Source organism: Gambusia affinis, linkage group LG06, assembly GCF_019740435.1.
Source record: "Gambusia affinis linkage group LG06, SWU_Gaff_1.0, whole genome shotgun sequence".
Lineage (NCBI taxonomy): Eukaryota > Metazoa > Chordata > Actinopteri > Cyprinodontiformes > Poeciliidae > Gambusia > Gambusia affinis.
The window spans coordinates 17619227-17634629 of NC_057873.1; the positions used below are offsets into that span (position 1 = coordinate 17619227).

The 15403-nt window shown below is 37.6% G+C and overlaps 1 protein-coding gene across 3 annotated transcripts in view; it reads left to right on the forward strand.

Annotated features, from left to right (window-relative positions):
• The window catches only part of grm5b (glutamate receptor, metabotropic 5b), a 70442-nt gene extending 57421 nt beyond the window's left edge, over nucleotides 1–13021 (forward strand). For all 3 annotated transcript variants that reach the window (XM_044119574.1, XM_044119575.1, XM_044119576.1), the window contains exons 16-18: nucleotides 478–660; nucleotides 1378–1544; nucleotides 3184–13021. In XM_044119574.1, coding sequence (XP_043975509.1) covers nucleotides 478–660; nucleotides 1378–1544; nucleotides 3184–4261 — 1428 coding nt within the window. In that variant the 3' untranslated portion in view covers nucleotides 4262–13021. The remainder of the gene's footprint in view (nucleotides 1–477; nucleotides 661–1377; nucleotides 1545–3183) is intronic.
• Nucleotides 13022–15403: the final 2382 nt, after the last annotated feature.

Sequence of the window (15403 nt, forward strand, 5' to 3'; positions counted from 1 at the left end):
TCAAAGATTCCCTTCCCAGTCGCCTGTGTTATGATGTTATGTCAGACATAAAAAGTGAACAGAAATGGTGAAGCACCCTTTGGTGTGTAAAACTTTATCAACAGCAGTGCATACACTTATTTTTACTATGCTGTTTATGTGTAGAGAGTTTGATTTGTTTCTGTAAGAAAATAGACATGGGCAGAAGAACTGAATACATTATTGTGACAAGTGTTTTAAGTTTATTGCCACTTGATTAACCTTTGTCTCCTATAAAGGGTTTTCTAGATGTTCATTAAGTCTTAAAGCCCGTTGTCTTTAGTACCAAGACATTGGGCAAACAGCTTGCATCAATATTCATTCCAGCTCTAAGGCTTGTTGACAAAAGCTAAAAGTGGCTATTACACTTCTGCATTAAAGAAGGCCAAAAAAACCCCTGATCATAAACAGTTACAACATTTTTCCTGATTCTTGATTTTTTTTTTCTCCTTTTCAAAGACCCGCAATGTCCCAGCTAATTTCAACGAGGCCAAGTACATTGCTTTTACCATGTACACCACCTGCATCATCTGGTTGGCGTTTGTTCCCATCTACTTTGGCTCCAACTATAAAATCATCACCATGTGCTTCAGTGTCAGCCTCAGTGCCACTGTGGCTCTGTGCTGCATGTTTGTACCCAAGGTAAGGTTAAAATGAAAATAACGTTTTACCATTTTAATGGATACATTTTTGGTTTAATTGTGCCACCCACAGTTATTGTTGCCACTGGTAAACATGTATATAAAAGCTTTGCAGTTGCATAATAGAGAGGGAGCTCTGCTCTAGATTTCCTGCTTAATCTCTCCAAGTTGTTCAGTCATGAATTCCTCGGTAAACAGTTTTTGTGTTAACTTGCCCACCATCATTTTCACGTCACAAGACCCAATTCTGACCCGTTTCAGTTTTCTGGCAGATATTAGATATCTATCAAAAACCTTCCTGGTGTTTCAGTAAATGTATTGAAATACCAGAGTATAATGTTGGCAGAGTAAAATCCCATACTCTGCCAACAACATCACAAGTCTTACCTCAAGTTGCTTACCAATCTGTTTATTGATGTGTAAATGTGTGCATGGCTGCGAGTGTAACTGTGTACATGTGTATGTAGTTTTGAATGGTCACTGTGACAGGAAAGACTTAATGGGTTAGCATTACTTTAGCTAAGTATTACTAACCTTAACAAAATGAAAAGAAAATTTGTTCATTTAATCTAACCTTCTAATTCATTTTTGCTTCGGGAAAGTAAGACTAGGGACTCCTCAATATTTACGTGAAAATAACAAAGAAACAGCTTTAATTCGAGAAATGGCATTAAACTGAAATAGAGAGTTATGAATGTATTGCTCTGTTCCATTTTAGGTGTACATCATTCTGGCCAAGCCAGAGCGTAACGTGCGCAGTGCCTTTACCACCAGCACCGTGGTCCGGATGCATGTGGGAGATGGGAAGTCCTCCTCAGCTGCTAGCCGCTCTTCCAGTCTGGTTAACCTGTTTAAGCGTAGAGGCTCTACTGGAGAGACCCTCAGGTATATCTATGTGTGAGAGTCTGCTTTCCACCCCCACCCAGAGCCTTTCTGCCCAGGTTAATGCCGCAGTACTAGTGAGTTACAGCCCAAGGCTCCATCTCTATAATAGATCATCAAAATGTTCCTGCTGTGTGAGAGATTGATTACCTGTATTCACCTGAATCTGTTCGCCTTTTCTTCTGACCCCTTTGTGAACTTTGGAAAATTGCCTCATGGAGGCACAACAAAGAATGAGAGATAGCACACTGAGAGGGAGAGGAGTGAAAAGAGAATACAAACAGTGAAAAAGATGGATGGTGAAGAAAATGAAGAGCTGAGGTGATGGGAAGAAAAAGAGGACATTATTCCTCTTACTTCACACTCTTCAGGCCATCCCCAGTGACAGGGAACCGATCAAAGGACTCAGAAAGGAGTGACGCATAACCCCCTGTCTTAGAGAAAAGACTGGAACACGTTTTCATTTGTCAGCAGGTTGCTCCAGCTCACCCTGCTTGGCAAGCAAGATCTCAATCACACCCCTGTAAAAAAATGTCTATGTTTCTCTCTTTCCTCTCTTCCCCTGCACGTCTCCTTTGGTCCTATCGTCCTCTGTGGGTGGTGGTAATTGGCAGGGCTGTCTGTCTCCTCAGAAAAGGGCTGGAAACTGTTGTGTTTGAGATGCTGTCGTTGTCAGAGCAGGCAGAACAGACATAGACAGAAAATAATTTAGCAGACTGGAGGAATAAGACATGCTTGATCAATGTTTATACCAAATGTTTGAACAGCTGGAAAAAAAACTTGGTTTACCTTCATCAGACGTTAAAGTCCAACTTTGAGCTAAACACTGCATATGCCACAGCAAATTGACTAATTTCTCAGTATGCAGCATGTGTCTCTATAAGCCCCGTCCTGCATGTTCGTTCAAAGGGGATTTGAGTTCTCCCACCTCTACCCCAGTCATGATGGTACAGGGTGTAATCAGGAGTTCCTTTATAGATTAATCACACTAATTACCTCGACAAAAAGACAGAGGAACATCGAAGGACAGAGCTCTTGAACTCAGGTGAAACAGGGAGGACTGGAAAAAAATAAACCCACAGGGTCTGGCAAGTAAGCGTTAAAAGCAAATTTAGAAAGGCAGGAAATTAAAATTGATATAACTTTGAATATTATGTCTATATGTAATGTATAGATAAGTTTTTTTATTCAAAGTTGCAAAGAAAACTATTATTTCTAAAATCCATACAAGTTGCAAGCTATCTTCTCATTGCAATTACTCAAACGCATCAATAAAAGTCCAAAATTAACATGAAATCCATGGTAATGAGGAGTGTATCTATACCCATTAACCAACATGTAAATCCCTGTAACTGAGGCGAAGCAAAGGCGATTAAAAAGCAAAACAAAACATGAGATCTTGTAAAGAAAAAAATTAAGGCAAAGAAATGTAATGAAATTTATCAGCATATAGAGTGAAACTGATTTATGTGGTTGGCACAAAGCTCCCGCTGAATGTTTTATTTATGACCTGCAATTACTTTGCACAGTTATTAAATAGGCTTGGAAGGCTAATGAACAGAACTTTGAATTTGCTCATCTAGATCCAAGCGACAAAACACTTTTTCCTCTTCCTTTTCTTGGCTTTTGTAATTTTCCGCAGCTCCAATGGTAAATCGGTGTCTTGGGCGCAGACAGAGCGCAGCGGTTCTCGAGGCAACCACCTGTGGCAGCGGCTGTCCTTCCACATCAAGAAGAAAGAGAACAATCAGACAGCGGTCATTAAGCCCTTCTCCAAAACCTCTGAGGAGCGGTACTCCGGGGGATCCGACTTGCCTCCGCATGTACCTTTGCCCTCCCTCTCTTCCATGTCCTCCCTGCCCACTCATCCTGACTGCGTCACAGACAAGACTCTCTATGAGCTCTCAGAAGCAGAAGAGCACTACTCAATCACCTATCGGCCGCAGACGCCATCGCCGATCAGTACAGTCAGCCAGAGGATAGGAGCCAGTTTGGGGGAGGAGTCCCAGGTGGCCTGCATTTCGAAGTACTCTAGCAGCGTCTGCAGTGGCGGCAGCAGCAGCAGCTGCGGGCCTCCGAGCAGCGGCTCCGTTGCGGCTGGGAGCGATGGGCGTCTGGTGGCCATGGACAACCGTCCACCGCCACGCCAGAATTCGCTGATGGATCAGATCAGCTGCGTGGTGAACCGCTTCACCGCCAACATTACTGAGCTCAACAGCATGATGCTCTACCCCTCGCCGACGCACACGCACAAACACACTCCCCCCGCCGCTCATCCCCCTGATCCCTACCTGCTACCCCGAGAGATCCCGATGCCCCCGACCCTCACCACCTACGCTGACGTCCAGCCGCTTCCCCACATTGAGCCCAATCTGGGCAACCGGGGTGGCTGTCCAGTTCACTCCATCCCTCGCTCGCCTTACCCCCTTCAGCCTCCGTCTCATCCCCACACATCCCCATCGCTCTCCCCCATAAGAGGAAGCCTAGTCACCTGCATCCCCGACTCCCCACTCAGGAGGGTTGAGCTGGAAGAGGAGCTCATCGCTCTTACTCCTCCTTCGCCCTTTCGTGACTCTTTGGGATCCAGCAGTGGCTCCCAGATCTCAGAGACTGGTTTGTTTGTCCCTCCTGTCCCCAACCACCCACCCCCTTCTCCTCCCTCACCTAGGTACACCAGACTGACTCTCAGAAACTACAGTCAGAGTTCCTCCTCACTGTGAGGGAGAGGTGATGATCTGGAGAAAATAGATCAAACAGGACCGTTTGATCACCGTTTGGAGTCAAAACCCGAGGAGACGACGTCATGGAGGGCTGGTTGGTGACGACACCAAGCTGTGTTTGTGTTTACATGTTTACAGTGAGATGCGTGTACTAGAGACCGGCAGGATGTCGTATCTTCTCTCCGTCTTTATTGGGTGAGAATTGAAAACGGCCGCTCTGACTCGGAGGTGTTTCAGTAACAGCAGAAATTTCTCCTGGAGGTTCTCTGTCATTTAGATTGGGCTAGTGGCCTTAAGGTAACTCGGCTGACAACTAATTACAGATTCTGTGTGTGCGCTTACGTGGGCCTGAGTGTGTTTTTGCTGTATCTTAGAGAAGGAGAGGTGACAGGAATATGGCAGCAGAGAGTGCCTGTAAGAACTACAAAGGGACAAGCTACAAAAGGGCACATACTGAAATATATTTGCTAGCATAAATCACAAAAGTGTGAGCACACTATTATAAATAAAGTGTGTGAGGAATGGCAGTGGATTTATAGGACGCATAAATTTTGTCTTCAGTGATAAAATCCAATTAGTGTCTAATTAAAGTGCATTGTGTGAACATTGTTAACATTCTGAAACAGTGTTAATCTAGAACATTTTGTTCCAAAAGCTTAGTTTATTTTGTTCAGCTTTCATCACATCAGTGTGTTTTCATATTTTCTACTCTTCCAGTAAGTCTGAATGTATATTTTCTACATTATTCCTGAGGCAGTTGGGACCAAATTTTTGTAGCTCTACGCCTGTAACTTGAGACAGGGAGAACGAAGGGGGTGTGGCGAGACCAGGCCTCGTTTTTACTGTGAACATTTCCAGTATTTAGCTCTCACTCAGGTGGATCATTGGGAAGGGTCTCTCCTTAAAGCTTTTCTGCTAATATGTGGCGTTCATAAATACATTCTGAAAGGCTTAGCTGGATTCCAGTCATGACATTTTCCAGATCCAATATGTCAGCGGGTGGCAGTAACCTGTTTCATCTAAAACAGTGCTTTAAATGGAATTAGAATAAAAGTCATTTTGTACGCCATTTGCAGTGGAGTACAAATTGATTGTTGAGCTGGGGGTTTCAGTCCTATGAAAGGTAATTTGTTGAACAACCTTTTCAATTTTTAAAAGACAAATTGAAGTTATGCATTTTTTTCCATTTATCCATTGAAATTATATCTTTTATCACAAGTTTAATAAAAAGCAGTAAGAAATGACTGACACCTAGCATGGGCAAATGTTCACAATCAAGAGTAAAAACACTGACATAAATATCGTCTGAAACCATGATATATATTTCCTTATTTGGGGGAGAAACTGCTATCTTGCTGAGAGTGAGGGAGAGTCAAGGCTAGGTTGGTACATGCTGTAGTTGCAATTTGGAAATTTTCTGGGATTTGCTCATTGGTTCGGCTCTAACTGTTATTAATTATACAAGTTGCAAGTTTATTTGTTAACATTTTATTTGCTCTTACACAAAAAGCTGTGTTCACAAATGGATATTTGACAACACAATGACATATTTTTCTTCTTCTGGAAAATGCTTTTTGTTTTTTTCCAGCGGGGAACTCAAAACAAACAAACAAAAACATCTGACTAGAAGTAGTTAGCACATTGTGAGTTTTCAAAGCCAAGTTTAGTCTGTCATTCTGACCCCTCCAATATGGGTTACAATTGCAACACCATGCAACCCTGGGTAAATGCTTATTTTTTTGCCCATCAAAATTTTATCAGTTTTAAAAGAAATGTATTGTTCATTTGTATTAATTAATAGCATAACAGTATGTGATATTACTGTGAAATCACTTGAATAAATCAGAAATAAAAGAATAATTAGACAACCCTAACCCTAACTTTCACATTACCACTTCACACCATAGTTTTTTTGTTCCAGCTTTTCATCATACCAGCCCATCCCTAGTTATATACCAACACAAAATTTAGACGTTTTGTTTTCAGTCTTGTGACGACCCCTCCAGTCATCACACAGTATTCTGTGTGTATCAGCTGCTGTTCTCTCTCTTGCTTTGTCAAGTAACCTCTTCAGATGTTGAGTGGAACATAAATTAATAGGTTGTAGTTGTAATCCCTTTGACTTACAGCTTAAATCATGCTTCAGTTGGTTGTGTCTAAAGAATGTATGGGTTTCTTTGTGGGTTAATTGAATTTACCGACAAAGATAACATTGAAAATAATTGGCCCAGTTTGCTTATGAAGTTTTTCTTCTTCTTCTTTTAGCATTTTTCAGCGGACAGTAAGTACCACTCAAATTTCTGTCTGGTAAATAGCTGAGGACATTTTCAGGATGCTTACATTGAGGGAACATAAATCAGAGTTGTGTAATTATTATCAGCTCACTCTCGGCGAAAAAGCAAATCTCTTCTCTTACATTCAGATTTTATGTCAGTTGCTTTCAACTCAGGCCTGGTCCTGTGTCATGCATCCTGAAGAGTTAACTGTCTCATAATCGGACACGTTTTTGTAGATGCCTGAGCACACTGGCTTTGTAGAGAACTGGGGATGCCTTTAAAGCGAATGTATTTACATGTGCCAACGCTTGCTTTCTGGGTTGCAGCTGGAGAAATGTGCAGATGAATGCATTCCACACAACCCCTCTGAGAGACGAGGCCTTTGCTTGTGTCAGCGTCAACAAAAGCCCCCCACAATATTGGTTCAGATGCACAATACATGCATTTTTACCTTAGTTCAGTTAACTTCAGTATGTATGAGTCAATTAAAAAGAAATTTCAATGCAATTATCTGAACAAAAAGAAGTGCTTCAAAGTGTTTCCTGTGACATATTGTCCACTACCGTCTCCATGTATTTTCTGCACCATGTGCATTCGTCTGCTGTGAGGGAGAAGCTGTCTGATGTTTGCTTAACATTTGCGCTCCACTGTAGCCGGCAAGAACAAACTCAGACAAAGTGATCTTGTAAATAACAAGGGCATGCAAAGACAGACCTGTTTTGTTTAAATTAATTGAATCAAGACGAAAGACAATTTATTTACATATCAACCAATGTTAAAAAAAGAGAAAAAAATCTGATGTTTTTAAGCTGTTATAACACAGTACAAATATGTGTTACGACTAGAGAAACTGTGTTCCTACGCTGAATGTGTGAGTGACAAATCCTATTCAAATGTCTCGTAATTGAACAATATTATGATACTTGCTATTAATATGATTATTGTGCCAAAGGGGTAAGAGGTGTCTAGTTTACTAGATTGTGGGTTAAAATATGTGGTTTCATATAAAAAAAAAATAAATAAATAATGTAAATTGTTTCTATTGTTTTGGATACATTTTAGATAAATATTTCATATTTTTTAGTGTAGAAGCAATATTATCTATGTGTATACACATCAGAGGTTTTATAATTCATCCAAAATTGCGACTCTTATTACAAGCCCTCTTTGGATAACTCTGTAAGGATGGTGGATTGATAGCTTGAAACTTTGCTTTGCTTTGTATTTAATCTGTATTTGTTGAAATTCATTGTTATTTTCTTACTCTTGGTTTATACTTTAATCACATTTATACTGTTCATCCCTGGCTGTAATCATATTTAATTGATTGAATAGTATGTAAAATTATGTCATACTGTTAATCAGGACAAAGTAATGAAACTAATTGGTCCAAAGAGGGGGGGGGGGCTGATAAACACAAGGTTATATGATTTTGCTCAGAGAACATATAAAAAAAGAAATGACATGTGATCTGTTGTCAAAAATCATCATGCAGGGTTCCTAAGGACTTTTGAAAAGTATGGGTGTTTTAGACAAGTATTTGTTTTTCCATTAATTTTCTCATGTTCTGTTTTCTAAGAAAAAATTGTTGTTTTTTTCTAAATTTTTTGTTCAAAGCAGTGAGCACATATTCAAAGTCCATTACACCTAAAGCAACAGGTTGCATGCTGCCTTAGGTGGAATTGCCGCAAAGTCGACTGATGCTTTTAATGGCTCTGTCTGGTTGTAAAACATAAAAACCTAAAAATGCTTGTCAATGAAAAACATTTTTAAAATTAAGTTTTGTAAAGTGCAATTTAATTGCAGACTATTTCTTAGCAGTGACATATTTTGTATAAAGGTGACACAGGTTAGCTTAGCCCTTATTCATGAGTTTAATTTTACTCTTATTACAAATTCACAAAATCAATTCCTTTTTTTCTTGAAGCGGACTTTAACCTTGTAATATGTTTTTTTGTTTGTTTGTTTGTTTGTTTGTTTGTTTCTTTACATTTTATATTATTTTGAAAGCATGCAGGCAATGCAAGCATATTGCTATCCAACCAATAGCTGCAAATTTGAAGTGAAGGTTTTTACTCGGATGTGAAAAACTGTTCTTAAGAAAAATGAAAATACAAGTCTGGAGAAGAGTTAACCTTTTAGACAGAAATTGTGTAGGGATCCTGCACCTGTATTAATGTTGAACTGATCTGGAGAAAATGGTTTGTTTGCTGCTGTCACTGACTGTGCTCAGATTGGGTTCAGAGACAAACAAAAAGCTTACTGCAGCACTTCAGCTGTGTGTAGGAGCCTCCTGGGTGAAACGCTGAAGCCTCTGCAGAAAGCTAAGATTTATCTCACTCTCTGACAACTTGGTTTAATTTATTGTCTCTTCAATACAGATCGCTTAAAATGGTAATTATGGAACAAATTGCAAAACTAAATAGAACACAATGTATTACACAGTGGTGTTAAAAGCCTATAAAGGTTGTATTTAATAATGTGCTTATGATAAAATCATAAGCACAGAATTAATGTAGCATTTCAACTAAATTACTTTGTTTGGGAAAGAAAATCATTCATTTCTTTATCAAAATGATATTTGGCCACAAGTCTATACTGTTTTTTTAATTGTTGTTTTTCCTTTCAAAATGCTGTTGGCCAAATCACTTTCATAAATACACTCTAATAAATTGAACGCATAATCCCTGTGCTTTAACATTTCTTTAATCCGGACATGCTCGTCTGTTTAGTTGGTGGAAAAAATATGGACTCAGATATTTTAAACCCCTTGACTGAACATTTAAAACCATTTCAGTGGTTATCAAAACGTTCTTCCTGTCTTGCGCTCAAAAGTCAGCTGATCCTGATATCATGCCCTTTGCCTCCCCCCCAGCAATATTTCAACAAGCTTTAGGCTTTTAGGTTTATTTGATGATATGGTGATGACAGAGGATTTTGTTTGTCACGAAGAGAGACTCTTGTTGAATTGCTGTTACATAAAACAAAAAAAATTTTGTAAGGTCCGACCCTATTGCACTTAAAGATCATGTCTTCTCTACACAGGAGAAGCATATGATAAACCAAATTTCACAAAGATCAATGATGGGATTCGTAGTTTTAAAGTGTTTTTGTTTGGCAGTCCGCAAGCTATCAGTTGTTCATCATGCGTATCAAGTCTGCTTTCTTTTCTCGTTATTAATAATTTCATTTGTTGACTGCTTAAAAAAAAGAAAAAATAAATTTTTTTGTTAGTTTGTTTCAGCTGTTACCAGTGTCAGCTCTCACTTCAACAGGGCCCACAGTGAATGGTTTCCTTTAGGACACCAGCAACAATCTCAATGTCCCTAATGCCAAAAAGCACTGAAAGCATTGAATAAACGTTTAATACATTTCAAACTGTGCTTCGGAGACTCAATGTGAAGTCCAAAATAGTCCAGTTCAGGTTTGACCCTGACGCGCCGGGATTTGAGGACTCCTGCTTTAGAACAATAATGCCCTGCTTGCTTATTATTCTTTTCAGAATACACAGATTTGCATTTATTGTGCAGACACCACTTAGACATCTGGTTGTGCACTTTGTCAGAACACACCTGGAGAGACGTGTTTTGGATGTTCCATTAAACACTGTCACGTAATTATGATAATGAACATTCTTATGAGGGTAATTCGGTCATTATATTGTTATTGTTTGTGTTAGACTGTTATTGTTGATTAATGCAGTACAACCCAATGATATTCTCATTTTCTCAGATTTACGTGGGTTTTGTTTATGCTCTCTACACACAAAACATAAACATAAAAAAGTCATATTTTTAAAGCAATATACACTACCCTACAAATTGCACAAACATTTTGAAAAAAATTCACTGGTGCAAATACCGGTGCATCAAATAAATTGGAATGTTATTAAAACGCAACTCGAAAAATAACACTCATGCATTAGATAGATTATTCACATACACAGTATTAACACATATTAATCCAAAATAACCTTTCAATAATATTCCAATTTTCCAAACCTGCAAATCATCAAATCAGATTTTAATATCACCGTAAGAAAAATACTGGTTTTAAGGCATTTTGACTCTAAACTGTGCTCTAGAATACATTACGAGATACACGTAAACGTCCAGAATGTTGTTTTGTTTGTAGACTGTCGATGAAGTTGCTGCATTTAGTGAGAATATAGAAACACAAAGCCTTGAGGGTGGCAAGAGGCATTTTAAAAACCATCAAAAGTATTTTTGTAAATGTGTCTAAAGCTGCTAATTTATTTAAGTGCGGATTTTGTTTCAGCCAAGCAAACGTTTATTATGATGTATAATGGATCCCCTAGAAAATGATAATGTGCATGAAGAAAAGAACAAGCAGTTTAGCCTGTGTGGTAAACTAGGAACAAGAAAGGAAGCTGTATTTATTAATTTATCTTTAACATATGTAAGAAAATGAGATAAGTTATTTAATGAGATTGTGTTGAGTTATTTTGTTAGATTATATAACAGATGGTTGCAGAACTATGTCAAAATGGTGTGTGTATGGCTTATAAAATTTACTTTTTATTTATTTTTTTTTTCCATTTAAATGCAAAAGTATACCTTAACATTAAAGAGACACCAGTTTTGCTGTTGTACATTCCTCACACACAGACGCTCTGCTGTAGATTAATGCCATGGAAAAGATATGAATGAAAAAGCCTCATTAATATCCCTGATCAGAGTCTTAAATAGTATAGTATTAGCTAAATAAATAAAATAATGTTGCCTGTAGAAGGAATGTTTATCCTCTCACTGCTGCTTGGAGATAATCAAAACTGTCCACTTTAATTACCGATTTCAGCTGCAGCGAGATTGTACACACTTATGAGCAAATGTGCTTGTTTGCTACTTTCTCTTTTCAGTGCCGATGACCTGAGCAGAAAAACAAATTCCAGTCACAACAGCAGCTCATCAGCATATAAATTACCACTGAAAGCTGTGTTCCAATCTGTTTGCAGCTTAGATTTATCTTCAAAACCCTAATTGAACCAACGCTCGTCGGAGTGGCAGTACTCAGGCTTTAATTTGATCAAAGGAAAGTGATGATGAGTTATCATAAACTTATTGAGAGAGAATTGGAAGGAGTTAAATTCTCTCTACTGAGTGGGCTGGATTTATTAGTCTGTGTTACTAAAGATTTTATTTGGGAGTATTCACTCCAGACAGAAAATGATTGCTGCAGAATTTTATTTTTTTTTTTACAGTAAATATCTTTCATTTAAGGCTTTCCTCTGACTCTGCTGGTGTTCCATTAATGCAGTTTTATCATCAGTGCCTCTCTTCAGTGAACGCTTTAAAGTGCAATGTTTTTATGAGGTGGATGAACAGTAAGCAGAGAATTAATTAAACTCCAATTACGTCTAAAGAGGATGGGGAGAAATTAGAAAAATCTTATGTAAATTGTATTACAATTCCAAATCCTTAAAATGTTACATGTTAGCTCATATTACTAATTTTTCTATGGACATGAGAGATTATTTAACAATTTATATTATCGTTCATCTTATTTTATTTTATTTGTGCAATATAATTTGGTCTCATACATGCTTATTTGTTTAAAAAATTCACTTACCTTTGAACATTTTCAAATCTTATAATTTCTTATGATTAAATCACACACAGTTATTCTCTGCTTACTAATTAAGTAACTTTTTAAGGCAGTTACTTGGGCTGGATTTCATTCATTGATATCAGATTAAGTCACACCTTTCAGGTTTTATTTTATTATGAAAATTATGTACTTTCCCATCGACAACACCATTATGCTGTCTTTATGCTGTTCTATCTCATAAGACTCTAAGAACATACATAGAATGTTTAAGACATAACAAAATGTGGAAAAAAATAATAATAGTCCATGGGTGTGAAGAGTTATGCAAGGCACTAAATGTTGCTTCCTCTCTGCTCTGCTTCAGCCATCATCTAATCTGCTCTTTTCTCACTAGTAACTCTGTGCTAAAAATATAAAGTTAGAATCTATGAAGTTCAGAAGCCTGCGCAAAATTAAACTTGGTGAACCAGAAGAAGCATCAAAATGTTGTAGTGGAAGGACAAGTAATTTCAGTCTTTTGTGGGGCACTTTTTGCTCACAGTGTGCTGCCTTTGTAGTGTAGCACTAACAAAAATCTCCACAGTTTGACTCCCCACAGTCCAACACCCCCCCTGCTAGGCAGTAAAAGACAGCCATCTTGAAATAGAAGAAAGCTCAGAGAAACCTCTTTATTTTTACAAACAACTGTGGAAACTATGGTTATTGTTTTCTTTGACCTCTTCTTGGTTGTGCGACCACCATAGGGCGGTGCTGGGGAAAAGAACTGGGATGTGGTTTTTTTGTGGTGGGGAGACTAAAATTAATGTCTGGCCTTTTAAATTTATTTTTGTTGCCACTGATAGTCATTGTGTAAGTGAACAACAAAGTACATTTGAATTAATATTATTATTGTTATTAAAAAAGAATCTATGTTTGACTCACTGTTTTGTCAAATTTTTTGATTGTTTATAGTGCCGAGCGAAAGCATATAGAACATTCATCTTCAACACAAATACAAGAAGATTTTAAGATGCACTTGCAAATGTGATGTGGATTAAGCCATCCATGCTAAACTAATAAGCTTAATTTGATGTATTCTTGGTTACGTCTTAACATTTGAAACATTTTACTTTGAAAATATGTTTTTTTTGTAGGTCAAATGAACTTGAACTTTTCACATACTGTTTATATTTATGCCACACAGAATTGATGGAAAACATGATTTAACTCTATCAGCTCTACTGAACGCATTTTAAATGTCTTCAAAGTCCCACATTCAAATGACATAGATCATCACTAACGCTCCGCTCATCCGTTATTTAATGGTTGAAAAAAAAAAAAAAAAAAAAATCAGGATAATTGCTCACAGTACTTGGAGAGAGTTGTCTGTCAGTTTCTGGTCAATTTGCTGGACACAGTCAGTGAAGGCTGTTTGACAGCACCTCAACACCCTCTGTGATATTTACTTCACCCTCCATTTCCTTCCATGCCATATAGAAATCATTATGACATGGTAAAAGGCCTTCAATATGAGTATATTCTGAAAACAGCCACCCCTCAAAAAACATTTTATTCATCTATCTTCAGGTGTACAGGTCAAGACAGCAAATTATCCTGCTACAGTTTATTCACTCTCCCCATCATCTCCTGATCTACCCACTTCACCCTCTTTTATGCCCTTCAGTCACTCAGTTCCACACTTATCTTTTTCAGTCTCTTTGTGCCTCTTGCAAAGAAATTGCTCTGAAACCACAGAATTGTTGCAAATGAGCAAATGATTCATGGAAATGGAAAGCCTGACATGCAACTAAGCAAACAAGAACAGAAATTGAGGCTATTTTTTACTTTTGAAGTTATCTGGGCGTGATGTGCTTTACTTGTAATATGGTAACAGGCTCATTTGCAGGATCTGTGTCAATAACAGATTATTTGAGGGACTATCCATTTTTCAATATGAGCCTTATGAATCCCTGGCAAGTTCCCTCTATATATCATGGTCTCTAAGTGCATACTGTTTTATCTTTTCAACCTGAAAACAAAACTGAACTGAATAAGTTACCATCTATGAGTAACATGTTTTATTCAAAGATGAACATTTTGACAAAATGCTATGTTAAAATTTGGAAAAAGCCTGAGGCACACCATGACTTAGCCACTGCTGAGGTACTTGTGCTGGGTGGGGCCCCTGAGGAGCCCTTAGATTCAAATATAGAAGCAGTTGTGTAATTGTTATAAGCCAACTTTCACATTTGTTAAATTTTTTCAAAAGTGCCGTTTCAGAGAAGTTCAAATTTCTTAAGTAATGTTATCACAGTATATAAAATATTGTAAACTTCTGATTGAAATTAAAAGTGTACATGTGCAAACAAATGAAATTTTGTGTGTAGTTATATTAGAAGCATACAATGCAAAATGTTACTTTTGTAGTTCATTTATTTACTTGTGTCTGAGCTGTGGTCACATTTCATGCAAGCTGCAAATGTAAAAGAAACTTCTTCTAGTTTCCTTTATCTGCTCAGCACAACCAGTTTATCTTGACTCCTTCTTTACCATATGGAGTCAATATTGAAGCTCTGGAATTACCACAAAAGCAATTGACTAAGTCAGAGAAACAACCCAATATTTACACAATTTATTTACAGCGGTCACTTTCAAAAACATGCTTTCAAAAGTCTTGAATGGGATATATAAACAATTCCAGGTGCCTGCCTTCATCAATGGCTCAATTATTAATATTAAAATATGTTATCTTAAATGTACAGTGTGCAACAAATGAAGCGGGGGTGTCCTGGTGGGCTGCAAGAGGGTTAGCAAGTAAAATTTTGAAATGGACCCCATTTAGCTTTCGGCTGGCCCTGGTGAAACTATTTTATTGACATTGAAAACTGGAAATTATAGATTATTTTCTTGAGTCATAAAATAACTTCACGGTATCCCTTTATTAATTTTGGTTGCCTCAAGTCATTCATCAAACAGCCTGTAGAAAATTGGAAGAAATTTAAATTGAATAAACAGTTCCGCTCTTTTTTGGCAAAATATTATTCAGTTATTGGTGTTGTTATTGCTATTTATTTATTAATTATTTATTCATAAATAAAAAATCCAGTTGAAATGTAAATCATTTTGAAGAAAAATCTACTGTATATGCAAATAACAAAAATGTAAATCTTACATTAAGTGCATCCTAGAGTGAATATATCTGGTTTTAATGGCCGACTTGAAAATAAAATCAAGAGAAGTTTAGCCTGGCATTCAATACAATCTGACTGGGTTTTGGACCCAGCCTGATAATGAATCAATGCAACTAAAAAAGGGAGAT